The following is a 25,175-nucleotide window of genomic DNA, read 5'->3' as shown; positions in this document are numbered from 1 at the left end:
AAAATGAAACCGTGCCTGCTTGTTACCCATTCTTCTCCCACAAATACTTATTATGATTACATAACACATACAAAAAAGCAGTTCTGTCTTCATTTAGTGTTGTTCAGTTATTACTATTTACTACTATTTGTCTCATGAGACCATAAATATTCTGAGAATATAATACAACAGGAAAGTCCACTAATTCACTTGCTTTAGCTGAAATATAGTGCTTCCATGAATATCAGAGGGAAAAAAATAATTTTTCCCCCAGCTATAACTCCAAAACCAGTGTCTTGGTAAAAGGCTGTGGTACAAGAATATTTATATAAGGTGATCTTTTTTAGGGTTTGAACGCCTACAGTATAGTGCAATTAGCAAATCACCATACACCTGTGTGAGCTGACAATTCTTATACAAACAAAGAGATGTTGAGTTGTTTCAAATTAATCCTTTATTCAGAACCCTGTTTTGGTGAGGCAGGGGTAATAGGGGAGCTAAAGATGTAATGTAAAATATACACCCAAGCAAGTTAAATTATACCTAACTGTCACCATACTTCTGAATCAAGCATACCGGTATTACACGTACAGTATGTGTTGAGGTTTGATGTGTCAATCACTTGGCGTATTACTTCTCAGGTATCAAACGTTGAAAGCTATGGTGACCAAGATGTTTTGAAAGCATGCTTCATTTGCAATAACTGACTTGACTTGTTTGAGTTTTTTTCAGGTTTATATTGTGTTTTATATCCAATATGGCATTTATAATGTTGTAGTATGTTTATGTTGTTTGCTATTCATTAGATGAATGTTAAATTTTGAATTATTTGTGGGAGTTGTTACATCATCAACAGTGTGCTTTTGTAAGATGGAGGATTGATGTTATTATGATGTTTTATATATATTAAGGATTTCAAATAGATAACAAAACAAGCAGAAACATTAAAAATACGTAGTAAATAAAAAGGTCTTTATTGTTTAAATAATGCAAACATCTAATTAACCTAATCTGCATGTCTTTAGAGTATGGGATGAAACTGGAGCAGCCGGAGTAAACTCACACATACACGGAGAGAATACACAAACTACACAGAGAGAGAACCAGAGCCAGGACTGAACACCAGTTTATCCCGTGCGGTCCACAGTTACAGTGAATCAAACTGAAAATATCTGGGCACATGTAGAAGAGATTACAGCTTGTGTTGCGGAAATTGGACAGAAAATTCCCCTCACACTGCGGTGTAGACAGCCCTGTATCTCCTCTGAGCCAAATGGAGCCTCCTTCAGCTTATTTTGACCTGGCAGAGATGAGGGTTCACTGGTACCGAGATTCACCACCTCGGCCAAGGTGCCCCACCCAACCGGTAGTAGTGCAGTCTCATTCCCCTTGACATATACTCACCTTTCTATATATACACACCTCTGCTCTGCACCCAGGTGTTGGTCTTCTGTCTTCTCCTTTATTTCAGTCTTCAGCCTGACAGCTTCCCATGGACCCTGAAGATGTACAGACACGAGTAGCCAGGATGGCCCCAGTTGAAGACACATTTTTTTATGATGCTGAGAGACAAAAACAAAGCGAGAGCAGAGCGAGAGAGTTAGTCGGGTGGGTCAAAAAAGAGCTAAAGTCAATGGGATTGGAAATAAGGAATAGAATAAGGACACGCAGAGATAGGAGGAAGCCTAAGTGTAGCACTTGTGATATATTAGCGTGTATAAATATATATATGCTACACACACGTATATAGTCAGATATTGTTTCAAAATCAAATTCAAAGAGCTTTACATAAGGCACACATAAAAACTCACTGATTAAGAAATAATAACAAACAAAAAAGTTAGTAGGCCCTATACTGAAATGAATACTGAAATTGATATTACAGCAACCAGTGGGCTCAGCAGCTGATAGAGCACTGCTGCCACCATGTGTTTCATGAGCAGTTCTGCACACAGAAAGCTGGAGGTAATCTGTGCAAAGAGACTCTTACTGATGGTGGGAACCATAAAAACATCTTCCAGCAGGAGATTTTTAGAATAAAGTCACCGAAAAGCAAAGCACCAAACTACTGTGAGGCATAGGAGGGGGATGACAATCTTCCAAAACTTAAAAAATGCATTGATAGTAGAGAACAAGAGCTGTTAATTGTTTGTGTGTCCAATACATTGACTTCACTCTGGCGGACAACAGTGGTTATATTTAGCCTAATTGTTTTGATCAAAATTATTTACTTTACTATGTCCTTGCTGCAAATACATTTACTTTTTTAGCTACTCAATGGACCCAAATGTAAAGCTGCTAAACTTCCTGTAGATGGTTCACAGTGACACTCTACAATCAGCAGCAGAGTTACTTGACCTGGTTAAATTTTACTTCACAGTGTAACGGTGGGAGACAGAACGGACCCAAACGCAACGCTGAGGGTAGAAAATGAGGTTTCTTGAGGAAAAGGAGGTTCGAGGCGAGGGCGGGTGGAAGGAGGGGGAGAGGCAGACGAGGACACGGGGAACCGAGAAGCTGGAGGAACGGAGGGCACCTAGGCTGGAGGCTTGAGGGAGGCTGGCAAACGGATAGGAGAGGGCGCGGAGACTGGGGTCCAGGCGGGGTGCGAGAGGAGAAGCCGGAGGGCGTCGTGGAGGCGGCGAGAGGAGGAGGAGGAGGCAGGCGAGCGAGCGAGCGAGCGAGCGAGAGCGAGAGAGAGAGAGAGAGAGAGAGAGCCGGCTGGCCGAGCTGGGAGGCGGAGGTGAGTGAACCAGGTCAAGAGCTGCGACGATCGAGCGAGGATGGAGTCGAAAGCCGGGGTAGATATACTGGCTGTGATGAGGCTGATGGCTGGCAGGTGCGGCGGCTGGGGATGGAGGTAAACGAGGTGCAGGTGTGGGTAGCCAGCCGGGCTCCGGAGCAGGGAGGGAGAGGACACACACACAGAGAGAGAGAGAGAGAGAGAGAGAGAGAGAGGCGGGGGGGGGGGGGGGGGGGGGGCACAGGAGAAACCAGAATGTGAGGGAAAGGAGAAACAGGCCACTCACCGACAGCCGGGCTGCCACCGCGACACACAGCCTTTTATTGATCTAGATGTAACTTATCATCTTAAAGAAATAAATGAGAAGCAGGTGTTCTTCTCCACTCTATTTTTTAATACTTCTTCTTCAGTCCAAGAAGTTTTGATTTAAATACTGTATATAGTGAAATATAGCAATTACAAGCCCTTACATTAGCTGCGTCTGAGGCTTTCTTTGATTTATACTATTTTAGTTGGTAGTTACCCATGAAAACAAGCTAAAGTTATGGCCCTCTGTTGTACTGACCTACAAGGACTTCCACCCACTTACAGACATGCTTTGAACTTTTTACATATTCCAAGGTACAACAATAATTTCATTATCTCAATAAAATAACATGTAACTAATCGTTTGTTACTATTAACTACAACCATGTAAACAAAACTTAAGTAAACTTTTTCTTCAGAAAGATTTTGCACCAGCTGTTGTTCTGCTCCTTTGATAAACTTTTGCTCCCTGCAAGGATTTTTGTCAAATAAAAGATGCATTATGTGGACTATATTTTCCCTGTTGTTGAACTCACAGAGGAAAAACAACAAAGCTGTAAGTGGTGCATCTAAAGCAAACACACGGGTACAATACTGACTTGTCTGTACGCACACTGCAATTTGGAATAATGCAGACACAGGCCTACATCCCACTTCCTGTCTTCAATGCCAATTTTGTTTCAGCGTAATCGTTTTTGACAAATGATTAGTGCTCCTGACAGTAGTGCAGGAAGGTTCAAACTATTGATGTAAGAAACTGATCAGCCTGTTCTGTTGACTTGCATTGTGACTCAGGAGCAAGTCACTTGGTCAATTGTAAATACTGAATGCCCATTCGTAGTACCAATAGTTTGCAACCAGTTCTCTTAAGATTATAGGTATAAGCTGTACACTAACAAGCCAAATATAGGCAGTAAATATAGATTGTATTCACATTAAGTTGATGTAATTTATGTATTTGACATATTGTTATGAAGCAGTGTGTCCCAACCTTTTAGGCTAAAAATCCATAAATGAAGCAGTGCCTGCTTGTTACCGCTCATCACAAGTTCAGTGTGGCAATGAATTGTGTGTAGTTTTAGTAAAAGACTGATTTTCTTGGATTGTTTCATCTGAATCTGAAAGTGTTAGACGCCAGAGGAGGTAAAACTATCTAGTGTTCCACAAGAAAAAAAGCATCGATCAGAGAAATGTAATTAGGGATCCAAGCAGCAAAGCTGCTGGAGCCCAGTTGTTTTTGTCCTCATTCTTCTTCTTTCTTTCTTTCTTTCTTTCCTTCTTCTTTTTCTCCACTAAAAGTATTTGGGCAGCAAAAACTGCTGGACAAAAACTCACCAAAATTGGCAGGTGTGTTGCAAATTCCACCCACTACTCAGGCAAAAAAAGAGAAAACTTTCCCTCCCTACCTGTCAGCATAACTTTGCAGGCTGAGGTGGCCTCCGGTAATCTGCTGGTTGATTAGAGCTGGATACCATGCCTTGGGAGGTACACGGTTAGTCTCTTGTCATTCAGTCACTGTGTTTCGCACAAAAACCTTTAAGGGGAAAGTGCCTTCTATCCATTAGTCTGCACTGGCCCATCAGGGAAGGACCTGTCAGCAGCCAGACATCTCCACAGAACAAAGATCTATCACATTCCAAATTTAACACAGTGCCCTTTGAGCTGTTTGCAGACCTTGATGAACTGGGGGAATGCTGGTGTTCTATTGTGTGTGTGGGAGTGTATTTGAGACACACACAGAGAAGACTTACTGCTACTTTGCTGTCCTTGTCCTGTTGTACTGAGACTGGAGGGCCACGCTCACAGGGGAAATGCTGATTCAGAGGAAGGTCTCTCTGAATGTCTCATTTATTTTTCAGCACTGGCACACAGCTGCTGCCAGCTACATGAATAACACATATCCAGAGACTCTGTTCGAGCTCAATTGCAAACAGATATGAATGTTTCATGGGTGAAGTTAAACTATGAGCTGTAACTGTGGGGCAATGGACCCACACACCACTTTCCTTAAAAACAGACCACCTACTGTATCAGACAGCATGCTGGAACCAGTCACATCAAAGTCAAAGATTTTACACCAGCTGTACTCAAGCTTACAGTCAAAACACACCTGGGTGCAACACAGAGCTTTGTTGTCAAACAAGGGAAGCTGTTTTGTGTTGTTCTAAGCGGTTTACGATCCTCTACAAACTGTCCTGTTGCTACAAAAAGCCACAAAAAGGCAGTGAAGTTGACACACACACACACACACACATATGCATACATGCTGCTGGGGATGTCATTTAAAAGCATATTATGTAAGTGTGTTGGTGGAGTTTTCTGCTCTAGTGAGTCTGGGTGGTAGGCCAGAAACATGTAATCCACAGCCTGAATCACAACTTATTGATTTGTGTCAGCAGGCCATTGACTGGTGCTGGATATGTGTGAAATGGGGATGGATAGTCTCACGCGTTTTTGTGCATGCATGTGCGTGTAAGGCAGGACAAGACGAGTTTATTTGTTTGGCACATTTCAACAACTAGGCAGTTCAAAGTGCTTTATATAAAACATAAACGGCATCAAGGCAAAATGTACAGGCAACATAAGGCAATATAAAAAGACATTTAAATACAATTAAATTGAAAATTTAAATAAGATGAAACAGTAAACAGTAAAAGATGTGCAGTGTAAGATATTAATCATAAGCCTTTATTTTATTTAATAAAAGGCAGAAGCAGCAGCCATTATTTGAAAGAACTGCAGCGAACCTGCAGTTTTCTGGGAGTTTCTTTCAGATATATAATGCAAATAAAACTGAACGCTGCTTGTCCATGTTTAGTTATGACTCTGGGGACAAAAAACAGACCAGATGACCTGAGTTGAGTGGATAGTTCATAACGTAGCAGAAGATCAGAAATGCATTTTGGCCTTAAACCATTCAGTGCTTTATAAACTAACAGCGGTATTTTAAAATCAATTCTTTGACCAACAGGAAGCCAATGTAAAGTGCTCAGAACTGGAGTGATGTGATTCACTTTTCTGGTCTTACTGAGGACTCAAGCAGCAGCATTCTGAATCAGCTGCAGCTGTCTGATCAATTTTGTAGAGAGACCTGTAAACACAGCAGTACAGTCGAGTCGGCTGAAGGTAAGTACATGGACAAGTTTTTCCAAATCCTGCTGAGACATAAATCCTTTAATCCTTAATATATTCTTCAGGTGATAGTAGGCTGACTTTGTAAGTATCTTAATGTGGCTATTTAAATTCAGGACTGAGTCCATGACTACACCAAGATTTCTGGCTTGGTTTGTGGTTTTTAACATTACCGATTGAAGCTGAGCACTGACTTTCAATCGTTCTTCCTTGGCAACAAAAACAATGACATCAGTTTTATCTTTTTTTAATTGAAGAAAATTCAGTCACATCATTGTGGATTTGTTCATTGCACTTACTAGGCACAAACTGTGTGTCATCTGCATAGCTATGGTGACATATTTTGTTGTTTTCCATAATCTGAGCCAGTAGAAGCATGTAGCCTAGATTTTAAACTGAAGAGGCCCCAGAATTTAGCCGTGGGAAACTCAACAGGTCATTTTTGTTTGCTCAGATGTTAATTACTTGTAGACACAAAGTAGTCCCTGTCCTTTAAGTAGGATTCAAACCACTTTAGTACTGGGCCTGAAAGTCCCGCCCAGTTTTCCAGTTTTGAATTGAACTGAAGTGAAGTAGACACAGGGACCATGCATATGCTGTACCTGGTATGGATGCATTGAATCCTTGTTTAATTTTTTGAATTTAATGGAGAGGAAGTCACAGGCAGCCTTAGCAATGTTTCAACCGTTTGAATTGAACGGGCTCCGACCTCCAAAGGGGCCTTACAGACATGCTAGAATTGAATAATTCACCCACTTTTAAAATGAAAAATCACTCAATGTTTAGAGGCATGGACATGGTAGAGAGAGAGAGAGAGCATGAATATGGACATAAATGTGGACGTGATATGAAAACTTTCTTTGATCATGAGGCCTTATGTTACTCTACAGTTCTGTGGTTTATCAGTGGAGTGTATGAACTAAACTGCGGACTGGAGTCTCTGTTAACAGTGACAGGCAGACAGATTGAGCTGCATTATATACGCTCATCTCCTCTATGAAAGCCTGTATCCTCACTGCGCTGCATTATTATAAACTATGATGAATTGGTCACGGGTCACATCTCTCTCTCTCGTCCAGGCGCTGTCTCTCCCTCTTCATCTCTTTGCAGTTCTCATTGTGATGGATATTTGATATTTTACTGTGTTTACTGTTTCACCCTGCATGCTTCATCAGAATAGACCAGTGTTTCACTGTGTGGTATTTGATTATTTTATTATGTTACAGCTAGGTAAAGTTTCCCATGGGAAAGATGCTCGTTAGAGAGTTTTCTTATCAGACTGTCCTTGATAGGCCTTCATCTCAGGACAGCTGGTCCCTACTCCCTTCCTCCTTTGGATAGCTGTTTAATACCCTTACAGTATAAAGTCACCTGCTTCTTCACTGGCTCTTTGTCTTACACTCTGCAGACTGTTTTGCACTCTGTAAGTTTGTCTGACCCTTTGCAAAGAATAAAACCCTTAAAAGACGTCTGGATTGGAATCTTTATTTCAGAAGACTCACTAAAGGACAAATTTCCATTACATTTGGTGTCAGAAGTGGGATGGTTTGGCAAAGTTTGTCTGGGACCTGAGACGGCTGGCGACTGATCACCCTGGAGTCAAGTGTCTCAGCCTCCACCTCACTGACTTAAGAGACGGGAGGGTCGACCGTCCGTGCCCCGGACCGTTGCCACTACCATCTCAAAAGGAGTTGGACCTACGTTGTCCTTAAAAACGGTGAGTGTCTGAAATAAACCACAAAATTGCGTTTGTTCTTTTTTTGTTTGTTTGTTTGTTTTTCTTTGTTTTTTTAGACTTTCAGCTTAAGATTGCTATTTTGATTGTACCATCTCACACGTGGATCCTTAGTTAACAGGGCCGAGCAGAATTACAAGGAAGTTTTTCTCCGCTGCTAACCATCTGGGGCTTCGAACAGGGCCGTGTAGAAACAAGGTATTTCTCCGCTGTTCTAACCATTTCGTGGTTTGAGAAGGGCCGTGCAGAAATACATTTTTCTCCGCTGTTTTATTTCCTTTTGGGGTTTAAACAGGGCTGTGCAGAAAAAAAAAAGAAAAAAAAAGGAACAAAAAGAAGAGCAATAAAAATATAAAATAAAATAATAATAATAATAAAGTTAAAAAATATTTTAAAAAAACAGGAAAACAAGGGTTTCTCCGCTGTTCAAGCAATTTTGGAGTCTTAGGGCTGTGAAGAGGACTGTTTTTTTCCGCTGTTGACCGCTTTTCCCAGAGTTTGTAGCCATAAACAATCTGGATTTACAGTGACGACTGTATCTAAGGAAAGGGTTAGAGTCCCTAAAAGACTTGTACAAGCAAAGAAGGATAGTGTGGGAGATGGGAAGTCAAACGAGCAAAATAAGCAAAGGTGAGAGACCTGATTATTCTTCACCTATCATACAATGCATGCAAAAGAAATATGGTGAAGAATGACAAAAACATAGAATTATTGCTGAATAAATTCTGTTTCCTATTCAGTTTGAGGCAATTACAACAGGTAGAAAAGTGATTTTTTTTAAGGGTAAAAAGACAAAGAAGAAAGTGTCATTTTAAACATAAGCATTTGAAAGTGTCATCCATGTGGAAGGCAGGATCAGAAAGTTAGAGAAGGCAAAGGAAGTATGCCAAATAAATGCCTTACAATGAGGGTGAAGGAAAATGTGAAACATAGAGAGACATACATTAGAGATGAGAGGTTATTTGGGAAACTGAGTGGGAAACAGCTCCTAAATCCTTCTGCCAGTTGTAAAATATATGACTGAAAAAGATAAAACATCTATGGGACAATTTGATAAGTGGGTTGAAATGTATTAAATGTAAGTTTTAGTTCAAAAATATATATATTTGGACCAGCTAAAGACATGTTTGAAGAGAAAGGAAAGGAGAGATGCAGAAGAGCATGCAGCCTTGTCCAGAGGAAAAAAAAACAAAAAAAACAAAAAACAAGCTGAAATCTACCATTTAAGGCAGATTGCTATATCAACTAGAATTAAGGGAAAGTGTAAAGACTGTGGGATGCAGGCCAATCACAACAACATGTTTGCATTCAAGAACAGATCATGTAGAGCTCTCCAAGTTCACATGATCATTACCTTATGGTCACAGCGGTCTGAAATAAAGTTCATCGGAAAAGAACATGTTCTGAGCCGGACAAGGCCTGAAACTGCTGTTGGAATAAAGATGCCGAATTTCACAGCATCTTACTGACAGACGAGAGGACCTGCAAGCTGAAGATTTACACAAAGAGGACAAAAGTGAGAAAATAGCCATCAAAAACTCTGTTCTAAGCCATCACAGTACGAGAAAACGTACAGTATAGTGGACAAAGGTGGACATTGGTACACAGAGATTGTCTGGACAGATCTAAAACAGATCCAAAGGGACTGAGCTGGAGGGGGCGGGACGGACGCCAGTGACAGGAAACAGCTTGGACACACACACACCGGGTGAGTCACAATTTCTCACAGAAAAATAAAATCTTAAACACATTGAAGCAAAAAAAACAACAAAATATTATATTAATTTATTAGTAAATGCTGATGAGCCTGAACAGCCTACATTGGTGATGAATGATAACCACAAAGAGTTTGGAAACTGCCAAAGTAACTGTAACCTAGCAGGGGACAATATTGCTACATGATATGTTGAAAACAGCCCCAGAGAGGGGCAGGTTGCATATATGGTATCATGTTGATGAATTCTGATTACATAGTTGTTAAACGCTTATTTCAGTTATCAGAGCACTAATGACTGATCCCCACTGCACACACAAACATAGACACACACAGACCTTTAGGTACATGCAGATAGACTCATTACTCTGCACAATACATAATTCTGATGGACAGGATGCAACAAGTTTTAATTATTTATGGCATAGGGACAGTGAAAAAAAAAAAAGAGAACTATTGCAACATATTATCTGGACAAGGAGCGCTGCGCTGTTGTTTTGTTTCTTTTTCTCCTTCTCTGAAGTTTGATTTGTGATGATTTGATGTGTGAAATAATATCTAATAAAAAACAAGAAGTGCTTGGAAATATTAAACATGTTTTCTTTTTTGTTCACTGCTACAGGCTGCAGTGACCTGTACGCACCCACATTTTCAAAAAATTATGATGAAGGCCGACCAACAGAGCGACAGAGTGATGGTAAATGCATTAGTGCACCCGCGAGCACTACAGGTTTAAAGATTTCACATTATTGGTTACATCACAGACCACACATTGACACATTTTCTGGCTGCAGGGTTACCACGTTGTCTTAGAGCTGTGGCAGCAGCTGAGAAAGCTGTCATGGCATCACGTGACATTGTTGGTTATTCTGATTTAACCCTTTGGTCCCTCATGCGGTTTCTATGATCTTGCATGAACAGAAGACCTCTCATCTCTCCACAGCACGTTGGCTCCGATACACCACTGTTCTATTGGATATGCCTAACATCGCTGTCAAACGCTGTAATGTTTTAAATCCTGCAACTTTGCTCCCCATTCCAGGAGACGGAGAAGATCATAACTGTGTTGCTGTGCTTGAGCAGGTTTGCACTCCACGTACAAATCTGTCTGAAACACCTCTAACTAACCCAGACCTGATTCTCTTTGTTGACGGGTCTGCTTCACGCAATGTTAACACAGGAAAAAATCAAGTTGTCTTGATTTCAGAAGTCAAGAAGTCTTTATTTCAGAAGACTCAGAGTCTTTATTTCATAAGACTCACTAAAGGACAAATTTCCATTACATCATCCAATCAGTTGTTGCTGTGGCTGCTTTGACATACGGGTTGTGGGCATTCAAGTTTGCTGTCTGCTGCAGTGTAAAATGTTGTCAAATTGCTGTTAATAATTATTAGAAATAAGTTATTCTGTCCATTCAAATCAATACAAAAAACAGCGCGCACCATTTAGTATGAAGTCACTATGACCTTCTGTCTGAGTCCCTGTGTAGGGGAGAGCAAGATTGGTTGGCAGACTTTTGACTCTTATATTAGAACTTTCGAACAAACACCAAATTAAAGTTTAAGGTCTCAACTATAGATAAATATGTTTTAATGTACGCAAATGTTTTCTAAAATTGAGTGATTTGTGTTTATTGTCATATTGTGCATTAGTGCACACAGTTATTTTCTGACAGATCGATCCGCATTATATACGCTCATCTCCTCTGTAAAAGCCTGTATCCTCACTGTGCTGCATTATTATAAACTATGATGAATTGGTCGTGGGTCACATCTCTCTCTCTCATCCAGGTGCTGTTTCTCCCTCTTCATCTCTTTGCAGTTCTCATCCATTAGTTTCTGTTGTTGACTGTGTAGTTGCTGTGGCTGCTTTGACATACAGTATGTTGGCGTTCAAGTTTGCTGTCTGCTGCAGTGTAAAATGTTCTCAAATTGTTGTTAATAGCTATTAGAAATAAGTTATTCTGGCCATTCAAATCAATACAAAAAACATGAACAGCGTGCACCATTTAGTATGAACTCTGAATGACCTTCTGTCTGTGTCCCTGTGTAGGGGAGAGTGGGTTTGGTTGGCAGACTTTTGACTCTTGTGTTTGTAACTTTCAAACAAACAGCAAATTAAAGTTGAAGGTCTCAGCTATAAATAAATATATTTTAATGTACGCAAATATTTTCTAAAATGTTTTCAAACATTTGTAATTTAGGTCATGTTGTTCATTTTCTGGTCCTTTATTGAGCAAAAATGTCAGTTTCAGTATTTAATTAAAGGAACTGTTTGAATTATTTCAGTGTTGAGCTGTCCATGATGCTGACAGTGCAAACAATGCATTGAAGTTGAAGTCTGAATTTATACGATTATAAATAATATATATGATATCTTTTTCTCTTTTATGTTTGTTTTTTAGAAGCCCCGCACTAGCTCTTTCAACTAGTGCTTTCAACTTTCCAGCTGTACTGTTGCATATTAGTAGGCATTAAAGGAGTCAGCTGAAAGCTATAGTCAAAACACCTGCACTATTTAAAGGGTATGCAAAGTATGTTTCAACAGTAGAAACAAATCATTTTAGCCTTACATCAGAGTAAAACAAATGTGAATGCCTCTCATTACGGGGTGTTTAGTGCCCTTCTTTTTTTCCTATCAGGTCTGTTTTTAAAAGTAAAGCCCCAAGACTGCTTCTTTACCTTATATACACATACTGTACCAAGGATGTGGACAATATTTACTGTAATTCTAAAGAATAACAGAGACTGAATTGCTTTATCAAATGAAAGCCATTGCAGCTTTAAAGTGGATTTGCTGCATCCCAAAAGCAGCTGACTGTAGGTATCCCTTCAAAGTGTAGGATTATAAGTATAGACAACAACAAAAATCCAAGGTTGTGAGAACCTTTTGCAGATGTATAATGACTAATACAAGATGGCAAGCTTGTCAGAGGAGAATGCAAATAGTGTGTGGGTATCACATATTTAATCTTTTACCGTGCTGAATCTCGCTTCCTGAATACATTCTGCATGACCTGACCTGGAAGTGCAGCTGTATTGCGATTCATATCTCATCAAGTCCGGGCAGAGTGTTTTCTGTCTGTGCAGGTAGAGCGATGAGTCATAAAAATGAGACACAGCTCCTCACTGACTTCATTATGTGCAACAAAAGTATAGCAGATGCTGACACAAACCAATTTGCATGTGCAAGTTAACCCTGAAAAAAAAGGACTGACATCATATCTTGCACATCGTACTGTATATTGGCCACCTTGAATCTTTCATGGAATTACACCCCAGGAATGTGTTGCCAATCAGTAACAAAGTATACCATCCACATGAATCAGTGGTTAATAAAACAATATCAATTGAAGGAACTGGACTGAGTCAGGCAGCTAGCTCTGGCACTGGCAACAGTCTGAGCACTCCCAAGTGCTTCTCTTTTTTCCAGCAATAAATTGTGACAAAAAAAGGTTATGCCTGCAGTCAAGACGTTTAAACACTCCCCTGATGGAACAGGTAATAGTGAGCTATACTGTTGACATCTTATTTACAGCTTTTTGTAACTGAGAGTATCCTATATGCCATAAAAACACCTCTTCCTTGTGGTCAAAAGAGGAGCCAATTGTTTCCCCCACTCTCTTTTCTCTGCTTTTTTCAGCCCAATTTTTTATGCCTTATTGGATTGATGGATTGTTTGCAAGTAGTGGCCCATAAAACAGGTTAAAGTTATTGCCATCTGTCATACTGACCTGTTGGATTTTCCCCCCAGTTCCACCAGTGCTTTGAGGGTTTATGTGTACAAATACCCTTACACAGGTATTGAAACATAAAATCAAAGATATGAAAAACAAAAGATATGAAACTTCTCTGCACAATCAAGATTGTATTATCTAATGGCCTTATAAGACCGTGGGAATATGAAGCAGTTTTGATTATTAATAATAATAATAATAATAATAATCTTTATTTGTAGAGCACTTTTCAAAAACAAGTTACAAAGTGTAAAGACAATAATACCCAAAAAAAACAATAATACAGAAACAATACAAGATAAAAGCAAGAAAACATTGAAAAGACTAAAATACACGTTTAAGATAAATATAAAATAAGTAAAATAGAATAACATAAAAGGGATAAAATAAAGTAAAATAAGATCGGGAAAGGCTCTCCTATAAAAGTATGTTTTAAGAAGGGACTTAAAAGAGTTCACTGACTCAGCTGACCTGATTTCCTCGGGCAGGCTGTTCCAGAGCCTCGGGGCCCTGACAGCAAACGCTTTGTCCCCTTTAGTTTTCAGTCGAGACTCTGGAACAGACAGCAGACCTCTGCCCGAGGATCTCAAGGTACGTACTGGTGCGTATGGGACTAAAAGGTCAGAAATATAACAAGGCGAGAGGCCATGAAGAGCTTTAAAAGTGATCAATAAAATTTTAAAGTTCTAAATCAGTTCTAAATTCTAAAACATACTGGGAGCCAGTGTAGTAAAGCTAAAATAGGGGTAATGTGGTCATATTTCTTTGTTCTGGTTAAAAGCCTGGCAGCTGAGTTCTGGACAGTCTGGAGTCGATCAGTTGATTTTTGGGTTAAACAAGTGAAAAGGCTGTTGCAATAATCCAGGCGTGATGAGATGAAGGCGTGTAAAATGGTCTTGGTATCCTTAAAAGTTAACATAGATCGAATTTTTGCTATATTTCTAAGTTGATAAAAACATGATTTGCTTTGAAGCTTTGTGGTGTGCTGCTCGAAATTTAAATTACTATCAAACCAAACACCAAGGTTCTTTGCAACAGGCTTAATGTGATTTACTAGGGAACCAGCAGATGGCAGTATTTGTTTTGCCATCTGCTGAGACCCGATGACCAGGATTTCTGTTTTGTCTGAGTTCAGCTGGAGGAAATTATTTGACATCCATTTTTTAACTTAACAAAGACAGTTTGTAAGTGAACACAGCATTCCAGGGTCTGAGGATCTGATGGGCAAGTACATTTGTGTGTCATCAGCATAAATATGAAAAGAAATACCATGTTTATGGATAATATGTCCAAGGGGAAGCAGATACAAGGAAAACAAAATGGGTCCGACCGACCCCTGAGGCACACCATATTTAACTGGACAGAACGAAGAGACAGTTGTTTACAGACACGCAAAACTTCCAATTTGACAGGTAGGATGAAACCGTCATTCCGCCGCTGGTTGTCGAGGTGGTGTCCAGCAAACGATGTGGGCTTTGTAGATCATTGGCAGACTTTCTGGGGAAGACCTGGTCTGATCCGGAGAGACGGCATCCATCCCACTTGGGAAGGAGCAGCTCTCATTTCTAGAAATCTGGCCAAGTTTATTAGTGAACCAAATCCATGGCAACCCAGAGTTGAGACCAGGAGGCAGAGTTGCAGTCTAACACACTTCTCTGCTCCTCCATTTCAGGAGTTACTTAGTGAAAATCCTATAGTGACGGTGTCTGCCCCCCGACCATCGAAATTATTTAAAAAGGTAAACAGAAGAGGAGCTGTGCATAAAAACCTCATAAAAATTAAAACCACAAGAGCAATAGTGCAAACGAATAGGAGAGTTAAATGTGGACTCTTAAACATCAGATCTCTCTCTTCTAAAGCTGTACTAGTAAATGAACTAATATCAGATTATGATATTGATTTATTTTGTCTCAGTGAAACCTGGCTGGGTGATGGAGAATATGTTAGCCTAAATGAATCCACCCCTCCCAGTCATATTAATACTCACATTCCTCGAGGCACAGGCCGAGGAGGTGGAGTTGCAGCTATCTTCGACTCTAGCCTACTAATCAGCTCTAAACCTAAACTAAATTATAACTCATTTGAAAGCCTTGTTCTTGGTCTTTCACACCCAAGTTGGAAATCACTGCAACCAATTCTCTTCGTTATAGTGTACCGAGCACCTGGTCCGTACTCTGAATTCTTATCTGAATTTGCAGAGTTTTTGTCAACTTTAGTCCTTAAAACGGACAAAGTTATTATTGTAGGGGATTTTAATATTCATGTGGACGTTGAGAATGACAGCTTTAGTACTGCGTTTATCTCTCTGTTAGATTCCATTGGCTTCTCTCAGAGTGTTCATGAACCGACTCACTGTTTTAACCACACCCTCGACCTTGTTTTGGTGTATGGTATTGAAATTGAACATTTAGTGGTGTTCCCACAGAATCCCTCTTTATCCGACCACTGTTTGATAACTTTTGAGTTTGTACTGCTGAGCTACACGCCATTGGGCAAAAAATTCTATACAAGATGTCTGTCTGATAGTGCTGTAGCTAAATTTAAGGATGCGATTCCATCAGCTCTAAATTCATTATCAAGTCACAAAGTAACGGAGGACTCCTATGCTAGTTTCAGTCCCTCCCAAATTGATCATCTTGTTGATAGTGCTGCAGGCTCGCTGCGAATGACACTCGACTCTGTAGCCCCTCTAAAAAAGAAAATACTAAAACAAAGACGGTTAGCTCCATGGTATAATACTGAAACTAGCAAATTAAAGCAAATATCGCGGAAACTTGAGAGGAATTGGCGTTCTACCAAACTGGAAAATTCTTGTTTAATTTGGCAAGATAGTCTTAAAACTTATAGGAAGGCCCTCCGTAATGCCAGAGCAGCGTACTACTCTTCATTAATAGAGGAAAATAGGAACAACCCCAGGTTTCTTTTCAGCACTGTAGCCAGGCTGACAGAGAGTCACAGCTCTATTGAGCCAAGTATTCCTATAGCTCTCAGTAGTTACGACTTCATGAGCTTCTTTAATGATAAAATTCTAGCTATTAGAGACAAAATTCACCAAGACCTGCCCTCAACTGGCACCGACTTATCTCTTAACTCAGGAACCTTAGAAACAGCTGTAAAGCCAGATATATGTTTAGACTGTTTTGCTTCCCTCAATCTTTACCAACTAACTCCAATAATTTCTTCATCTAAACCATCAACCTGCCTCTTAGACCCCATCCCGACTAGGTTGCTTAAAGATGTTTTACCCTTAGTCAGCACTTCTATACTAGATATGATCAATCTATCTCTATCAACAGGCTATGTACCACAGTACTTTAAAGTAGCTGTAATTAAACCTCTTCTGAAAAAGCTCAAACTTGATCCTGATGTTTTAGCCAACTATAGACCTATATCTAACCTTCCATTTCTCTCTAAGGTTCTGGAGAAAGCAGTTGCTAAACAGCTGTGTGACTTTCTACAGAGCAATAGTTTATTTGAGGATTTTCAGTCAGGATTTAGAGCTCATCATAGCACAGAGACAGCACTGGTGAAAATTACTAATGACCTCCTTATTGCATGAGACAAAGGACTTGTCTCTGTACTGGTTTTATTAGATCTTAGTGCTGCATTTGATACCATTGACCATCAGATCCTATTACAGAGACTGGAACATTTCATTGGCATTAAAGGAACCGCTCTAAGCTGGTTTAAGTCCTATTTATCAGATCGATTTCAGTTTGTACATGTTAACGATGAGTCCTCCATGCACGCCAAAGTTAGTCATGGAGTTCCTCAAGGATCTGTCCTCGGACCAATCCTCTTCACTTTATATATGCTTCCTTTAGGCAATATTATCAGGAAATATTCCATAAGCTTTCATTGTTATGCAGATGATACTCAGTTATATCTATCGATCAAAGCAGATGAAACTCATCAGTTAGCTAAACTTCAAATGTGCCTTCAGGATATTAAAACCTGGATGACCTGTAATTTTCTAATGTTAAACTCAGATAAAACTGAAGTTATTGTTCTGGGGCCTAAGCACCTCCGTGACGCATTATCTAAAGATATAGTTTCCCTTGATGGCATCGCCCTGGCCTCCAGCACCACTGTGAGGAATCTTGGAGTTATCTTTGATCAGGACATGTCGTTTAAGTCTCACATTAAGCAAATTTCAAGGACCGCCTTTTTTCACCTACGTAATATTGCGAAAATCAGGAACATACAGTCTAAAAATGATGCAGAAAAACTAGTCCATGCATTTGTTACTTCTAGGCTGGATTACTGCAATTCCTTATTATCAGGCTGCTCGAAAAAGTCCGTTAAGACTCTTCAGCTGATCCAGAATGCTGCAGCACGTGTTCTGACAGGAACCAGGAAAAGAGATCATATTTCTCCTGTCTTAGCTTCTTTGCATTGTTTTCCAGTAAAATCCAGAATAGAATTTAAAATCATTCTTCTTACCTACAAAGCTCTTAATGGTCAGGCACCATCTTATCTTAAAGAGCTCATAGTACCTTACTACCCCACCAGAGCACTGCGCTCCCAGAATGCAGGGTTACTTGTGGTTCCTAGAGTCTCTAAAAGTAGACTAGGAGTCAGAGCGTTCAGCTATCAAGCTCCTCTCCTGTGGAACCAGATTCCAGTTTGGGTTCAGGAGGCAGACACCATCTCCACATTTAAGAGTAGGCTTAAGACTTAAGGCTGGCTCAGGTGAGTCCTGAACCATCCCTTAGTTATGCTGCTATAGGCCTAGACTGCCGGGGGATTTCCTATGATGCACTGAGCTCCTCTCTCCTCTACTTTTTCTCCCTCTGTATGCAACCTCATCCCATTATTGTATGTTACTAACACAACTTCTCCCCTTTCCGGTAGTCTTGTGCTTTCTCGTCCCTCTCCTCTCTCCTCCTATCACTTCCTGCAGGTTTTCTGGCTCTGGAGCTGTGGAGTCTGGATCTGTGGCTGCGGGTCACCTGCTGCCCGCGTGTTCCTTCTCGACACCCTCTGCTGCAACGACTATTGTTAATAGTCCTATTGTTATTACAATCATTAACATTACGACTATTACCATTAACACTACTATAAATATCGGTACCATTTTTCATTTAGTCTATAGCAACATCACCTTTACTGTCTGTACATCTGTGTGCATATTGTGTAGGCTGCCTCCCTCCCCTCTCTCTCTCCTTCCATCCCTCTCTTTTTCTCTCTGTTCCTCTCCTGCACTCTCTCTCTCTCTCTCCCTCTCTCTCCTTCACCCCAACCGGTTGAGGCAGATGGCCGCCCACCCTGAGCTATGGTTCTGCTCGAGGTTTCTGCCTCTTAAAAGGAAGTTTTTCCTTTCCTCTGTCGCCTAGTGCTTGCTCTTGGTGGGAACTGTTGGGCTTCTGTAAATAGCATCATAGAGTATGGTCTAGATTATGAAAAGCGCTGTGAGATAACTGTTGTTGTGATTTGGCGCTATATAAATAAAATTGAACTGAACTGAATTGAAAAACCATTCTAGGGCAGTACCAGAGATCCCCACTCAGTGCCTCAGTCTGTCTAACATGATGTTGTGATCAATGGTGTCAAAAGCAGCGCTAAGGTCCAGGAGTAACAGGACTGAGCACATGCCTTCATCAGCAGACATTAAAATGTCATTGGTGACTTTAAGCAGGGCAGTCTCAGTGCTGTGGTACTTCCTAAAACCAGACTGAAACTTTTCAAATAATTTGTTATTTTCCAGTACAATGAGCAGCTGTTTGGACACAATTCTTTCTAAAATCTTTGCAATAAAAGGTAGTTTTGAAATTGGTCTAAAATTTTGATGGAGGGAGGGATCTAAACCAGGTTTCTTTAAAAGTGGGTTCACACAGGCCGTTTTAAAATAATCATGGACACAACCAGTAGATAGGGAGCTGTTAAAAACAGAGATCAAATGGGGCCCAACAGAATCCATTACTTTTGGTAAAAACTTTGTAGGTATTACATCAAGTGGGCTGGAGGACACTCTCATTTGTGATACTATTTTTAAAAGCTCAGACAAGTCGATGGGATAAAACTGGTTAAAACTCTCTTGTTGCTGGTGAGGGACCTCTGAGTAAGAGGCTGTGGGGGTAATAGAGCCTCTGATTGACACCACCTTATTGGTAAAATAAGATTAAAAACAATTCACAGTCATGATTACTTCCAGCTGAGGCACAAGGAGGGGTTGGGTTTACCAGCTGATCCACAGTCTTAAACAGAAACCTGGGATTTTGTTTATGTGTAATAATGAGTTCAGAAAAATAATGTGTTCTCGCATCCTTAACCATGTTATTGTAGTTAATTAATAAATCCTTCAGACTGAGGTAATGGACTTGGAGACTGGATATTTTCCATCTGCGCTCTGCTTTCCTGCATTCCCTTTTTAGGCTGCGAATGCTGTCATTTATCCAGGGTTGCTTACTAGCTTTAGACGTAGGCCTAACCTTTAGAGGAACAGTAATATTTAGTGACGACAAGCAGATATGATTGAAGTGATCGACCAGATTGTTGGTGTTGGAATCAGACAGGTGTTGGCTTTGGCTCTGAAAGAATGCGCAAAACTTTGAAACACTTTGGTTTGAATGTGTGTTTGCTCTGAATGGGAGAAGTAACAAAAGCTTTCATTAGCATGCCTTGTTCTTCTATTTCACACAAGTTGGTGTGCTACCAGTTCATAAGGCTACAAGACCAGAAGACATGTTTTTGTGATGTTTAGTGTGTGTGCTGGAAATTCCTGTTTTCTGCATGAAAAGCAGCAGCTTCCCTGTGGGTCAAAGTGTTGATAAGATTTTCTTTGTTTGGTTAAGACAGGATAAACTGGGCCAGTTTTAGCCAATAGTTATAGGCCTATACGAATACTTACTACTGCCTACTCATGCAAAAAGGTGGATGACATTGATCTTTAATTCACTTGGATGATTTACTGAATGATTTGTCTTAAATTATTTTATTGCTCTGTTACCCATGTGGTTCATCTTTCTCTTTAGCAACACTTAGGCCACATCACTCTCATTTAAATAGTTTTTTTCTCATGTAAAACAATGAAAGTTATAGAACAGGAAGTTCAAGTTGAAACTCCTGTCTTATAAATGTGAAGCAGCAGCAAGATAGACTGTAGGGGTTAATTCAATTCAGTTTTATTAAAAAAGTGCGAATTCATAACAAAAGTTATCTTATTGCACTCTTCATATGGAGTAGATCTAGACATACTAATAAAAGGTTACAAGGGTGCTTTGGAATTACTATTACACTACACTATATGACTGTTTGCTGTTTGATTTTTAAATTCTGACTTGGTCATTGGTGTGATTTGTGTTACATTTTGAAACGTTACTCCTTCTTCTTTTATGTTTATTGATGGTTGGCAAACCAGTTTAATGGTGCATTACTACCACCAACTGGACTGGTGAGTGCAACAAGCGTTTAAGCAGAAAAATAAATAAAATGAATAAACAAAACAGGGAAAAAAAACTAATTTAATTATTTTATCTAAATCAGTGTCTTTAAGAAACTATACACAAAACTAACTAACTAATGATATAACAATATATCTTGCCTGTGGTTTTCCCCAAGAGACCTGACAATGAGACATCAGGATGCTTTGCCTTGCATAATGACTGAAAGAGGCGATCCCTCTTGATAGTGTATCTCCTACACTGAAGGAGAACATGTTCAACTGTTTCTGATTGGTTACAATATAGGCTATACATTTCCCAGTTGGGTGCTTGCCTATTTTATATAATGAATGGTTGAGACCTGTATGTCCTATTCTCAGACGAGTGATTAAATTTTCATCCCTCTATACATTATATAAATGCCTTCCAGTTTCACTGTTGTCCCAATGCTCCTGCCATACTGCATATGTCCTGATAAATGTCTTAGCTTCATCTTTAGTTAATGGGGTCTTTAGGTATAGCCTACATGTTTGATTTTGAGTGTTCCTTAGGCCAGGATATCCACCTGCTCATTTCCCACCACACCAACATGAGCAGGAACCCAAAGAAAGCATGTGGATAAACCTTTTAGCTCTATCCTGTACAATATAATGAATATGTCATTGATGATATTATCTAAATGATGATTTGCCAGATTTGATACTCATAAGTGCAGACAAGCTATCAGATGCAATAACAATATTATTTGTTTCCCTCTCTTCTATCCACTGCAGGGCCAGTAATATTGCCGTCAATTCTGTGGTATATACTGACACATGATCAGATAATCTTTTCTTAATATAAACTGCTGCACCTGCACGCCCTTTATCACGATCTTTGGAGCCATCTGTGAATATAAACACTGAGTCTGAAAATGCAGATCAAAATAGTTATGTACCATGCTGCATTCTGGAAGTTGCTTTGACACATCCTTCAATTCCTGCTGTATGTTTAGGTCTACACTTGGCGTTGGGAATAAAATATAACTTTTGCAGTGTAGGCCTACTCTTAAACAAAGCTCAGGCAATATCTTTCTGTTATGTATATGCTTTTCTGTCAAATAGGTTTTAATAACCCAAAGACAAATTAATATGCTTGTGGACCAGCTCCCGACTAGATCCACGTTGATGGGCAGAACAGCATATGGATGGAGTTGAAAAAAAATTGGACAACGATTAAGGGGATGGGAACAGTTTTAGTATTTCTTCCGGGTTGAGGTAATGAAGGGAGGGATGAGCAACGATGCTGCCTCTGTTTGCGCCGCACATCAGCAGCCAAGCTCCTCTCTCTCTATCTCTCTTTCTCTCAGTCAGACAGACCCAGGCCAGGCAGAGGCAGCGCGTCCGCCCGGAGAGAGAGAGAGAGCACGCACCGCATAGCGCTACAGCCGACTGACCCAGAACGTTAGTCATATTCACGGTCTTTTCAAATGGACGTCTCCTCTGATACCGCCTTTTGACACTGGACGGTGCTCTTATAGTCGCGTTCAACGTGTGAAACGTCTCATCCTGGGCTTGTTTTTTTATTATTAGGTAACTGGTTCGCCTCGACGACACAGAGAGAACCATACTCCCCCCTCCATCGATAGCTCGCTAAGCTAAGCTAGCCCGCTAATTTAGCTGTGATACTTTGTAGCGAATCGGCGTCCGTTTTCTGCCTCCTAGCTAGCCTGCGGTCAGTTGCGCCACAGCGGTGGATTGAGGCGCCCCGGCAATCCAGGTAAGCGAGAAATATATGTGAAAAACACTGCATTATAATTGTTGTTTTTTTTCAGCTACACTGTAAACCGCGGGTTTGTGTCTGAGCAGTGAGCCACCAACGTTATCTGGCAGCAGCAGACAGGCGCTATGGAAGGCACAAGGGCTCTTGTTGACAGAAGCAGCCAAGCAACGGGGATGTGATGCGGCTCAACGTTAAACACACAAATTGTCACTTTACTTCCAAGCTAATTCGCCGATAATTGCATTCCCAAAACCAGTCTGGCATATAACGTTACTGGTTGTTAAATTGAATGAATGCCAGATTTGTCGACAATAATGCAGCCCATAAATACTTTCTAAGCAATCTTATGTTATCTTTTACTGTTGAATGTCGATTTGCCGTGAATGGCCCAGGTTAACATTTTCTCACCCTTTACGCATTTGACTGCAGCGAATTTTCCTGTCTATCCAAATGATTGTTTAGATAGTTATATAGCCTAGCCTAAACGACCAGCGTTAACACCCCTATATAACTACATTAAAATCAGTTCATGTTTAAAGTTGAGCATAATGATCCTACTAGTCATGATGCACGTTTCTTCATTTATCTGAACTTTCCGAGCTTCCGTTTTCCATCACCGCCTGGAAAGATGAGCTGTTCGCCCGGAATTTAACCCTTATTTGGTGCTTGTTGTGTCTCCTGTGTCCTGATAGAGGTCAAATGATTTAGCTTTGCGTGATGTGTGTCGGAGGAAAATAACTAGTGGCCAGATTAAACCTAATTCCTTCGTTGTTTGGTTGTAGTTTTTGTGCTCCTCCCCCTCTGTTGAACAGAGGTTAATTACATTTCATGTAATTCAGTCAAGAACAGACCTTTTATAAGGTTTGGTTGAAGCACGTGGGGCCTGCCCTGTGTGTGTGTGTGTGTGTGTGTGTGTGTGTGTGTGAGAAAGAGGGACTCCTGAGTGAGCATGCATTAACAATGCTGTAATTATTTCAAGAGTAAGTTAATTGATTCACTATCAGTCCTGCTAGAGTTTGTGCTTGCAGAACAGATGAAGTTGTAGGATTGACAGGGAGCCAATTAAATTAATCTGCCATGTTCCTTAAAGGGAGAGAAAAGAGGAGCATGTATTATTTATCCCCTGTTTGTGTGGCATTGCCTTTTCATATGTAGTAGGGGAATATGCTGTGTAGCTGGAAGGAGGCTGCCGTACCTTTGTGCTACCTGTAGCATGGGTCCCGGGGTGCCTGAACATGAGCTGCTGGCATTGCCCATGTTTTCAACAGCTGTGTGGTACAGCTAAACTACATAAAATAAGCACTGACTCTTGACCACGTATGTCAGTACTGTAAAAATATAGTTGTTGCCTTGAAATGTATACAGCACATGTGACTTGCAATTCTCCACACATGCGTTGTTCCAGACTTGGGGTGTATGTGTGTCAAGTTCAGGACCTCGCCTCAGAGCTGTGTAATAACCAAACTCAGCCCTGTGTTAAGGCATGACTGTCCAGCATTGAAAAGGAAATGAATCATGTTCCTCATTTCAAGGCTGTGGAGTCTGTTCGATGTGTTTCCTGCCCTGTGTGTGTCTGTTGACTGTGTGTTCCGGCGTCAGCAGATGTGCCCGCTTTTGTGTATGTGCCCCTCTGCTCCCAAATTTGTGAGGGTTTGATTTGAGATTTTTGCAAATTGGGAACATTTTGGCTAATCTTTGGGACAGAGATTTATAGCAAGAGGTGAATGACATCAATGAGGGCCCTCGGCATGTATAAACATAAAATGTGTGCAGTAATCGGTACATCACTGTGGTTTTAGCTCGTATAGAAATGTGTGTGGGTTACCACTGTGAAACGGTAATACAGGTGGTAATAATCATCATAGCATGCTTTGGAATTTGTCTTTATGAAACTCCCAATTAAAAGGCATGTGCAGAAATGAAACCAAGATGTTTTATTTTGTTTTTAATCATGGTCAGTAATGAGCAGACTAGTTTTTTTTTCCTTAATTTTGCTGCTCAGTATTTTAAATTGAAAGTGAAATATCTAAAGGTGAAAATCACTGATATTCCCCCTGATATCTTTCTGGTGTTTGTGAGTGTGTTTGTCATGGAGGGTGGCTGTGGTGCAGTTATTGCTCTGAGCTGGTCTGGAACAATAGCTCTATTCTGGCCCATGTCTCCGGAGGGAGGCAGCAGCATTCGGCGTTCCCGGCACTCTGTGTGCCAGCGAGGCTCGGTTTGGGATTGGGTTTCCACAGCCACCTGGAGCTTGGAGCACAGGAATGCCATTGTTCTTCCTTCCAGACTAGAGCCGGATCAGACGCACAAGCAAACACACACATAAACAGACACATGGGTGCACACACACTTAGTACACAGTATGCAAGAGCCCATACCAGCCAACCCCAAAAACTTAGGTCACCCTGCTTTGTTATGTTGTCATTGCTTACATAAATAGACCGTGAAACATTAAGCCTCTGCCTGCACAGCCAATGAGACCTGACATTAGCAGCAGAGAAATATTCTTATCTGTTAGAATTTTAGCTCTAAAGCACAGTTAATATCTCTTGAGTTGAACTTGATGTAGTTCCACTCTTTGTTCTGTTATCTGATTACCAGCAATCTGCTTAAGACTCCATACAGGCATGTGAAGTGAAAGTGAAAATGATTAAAAATGCAGCTAGTGCTGAAACAATCGCTCATTT

At 40.5% G+C, this 25,175-nt stretch overlaps 2 protein-coding genes across 5 annotated transcripts in view; one reads left to right on the top strand and one right to left on the bottom strand.

The window, feature by feature from the left end:
* Positions 1-930: 930 nt before the first annotated feature.
* LOC119898282 lies at positions 931-24,759 on the bottom strand. Its single transcript, XM_038712469.1, has 3 exons — positions 24,642-24,759; positions 2,385-2,827; positions 931-1,541 (listed from the first exon to the last, which is right to left on the bottom strand). The coding sequence occupies exons 1-3, from the start codon at positions 24,757-24,759 to the stop codon at positions 1,380-1,382; spliced, it is 723 nt and encodes a 240-aa protein (XP_038568397.1). The 3' UTR covers positions 931-1,379.
* Positions 7,654-25,175, top strand: part of LOC119897675 (polypeptide N-acetylgalactosaminyltransferase 1-like) — a gene marked incomplete at its 3' end in the record, with an annotated part of 54,101 nt that continues 36,579 nt past the window's right edge. For 2 of the 4 annotated variants that reach the window (XM_038711556.1, XM_038711558.1), the window contains 1 exon segment: positions 22,008-22,485. 4 annotated transcript variants of the gene reach the window in all.

The sequence above is a fragment of the Micropterus salmoides genome, unplaced genomic scaffold (assembly GCF_014851395.1).
Source record: "Micropterus salmoides isolate LMB-PRFRI ecotype aquatic unplaced genomic scaffold, ASM1485139v1 Ms_hic_scaffold_11, whole genome shotgun sequence".
Lineage (NCBI taxonomy): Eukaryota > Metazoa > Chordata > Actinopteri > Centrarchiformes > Centrarchidae > Micropterus > Micropterus salmoides.
This window is presented reverse-complemented; position numbering and strand designations above follow the sequence as displayed.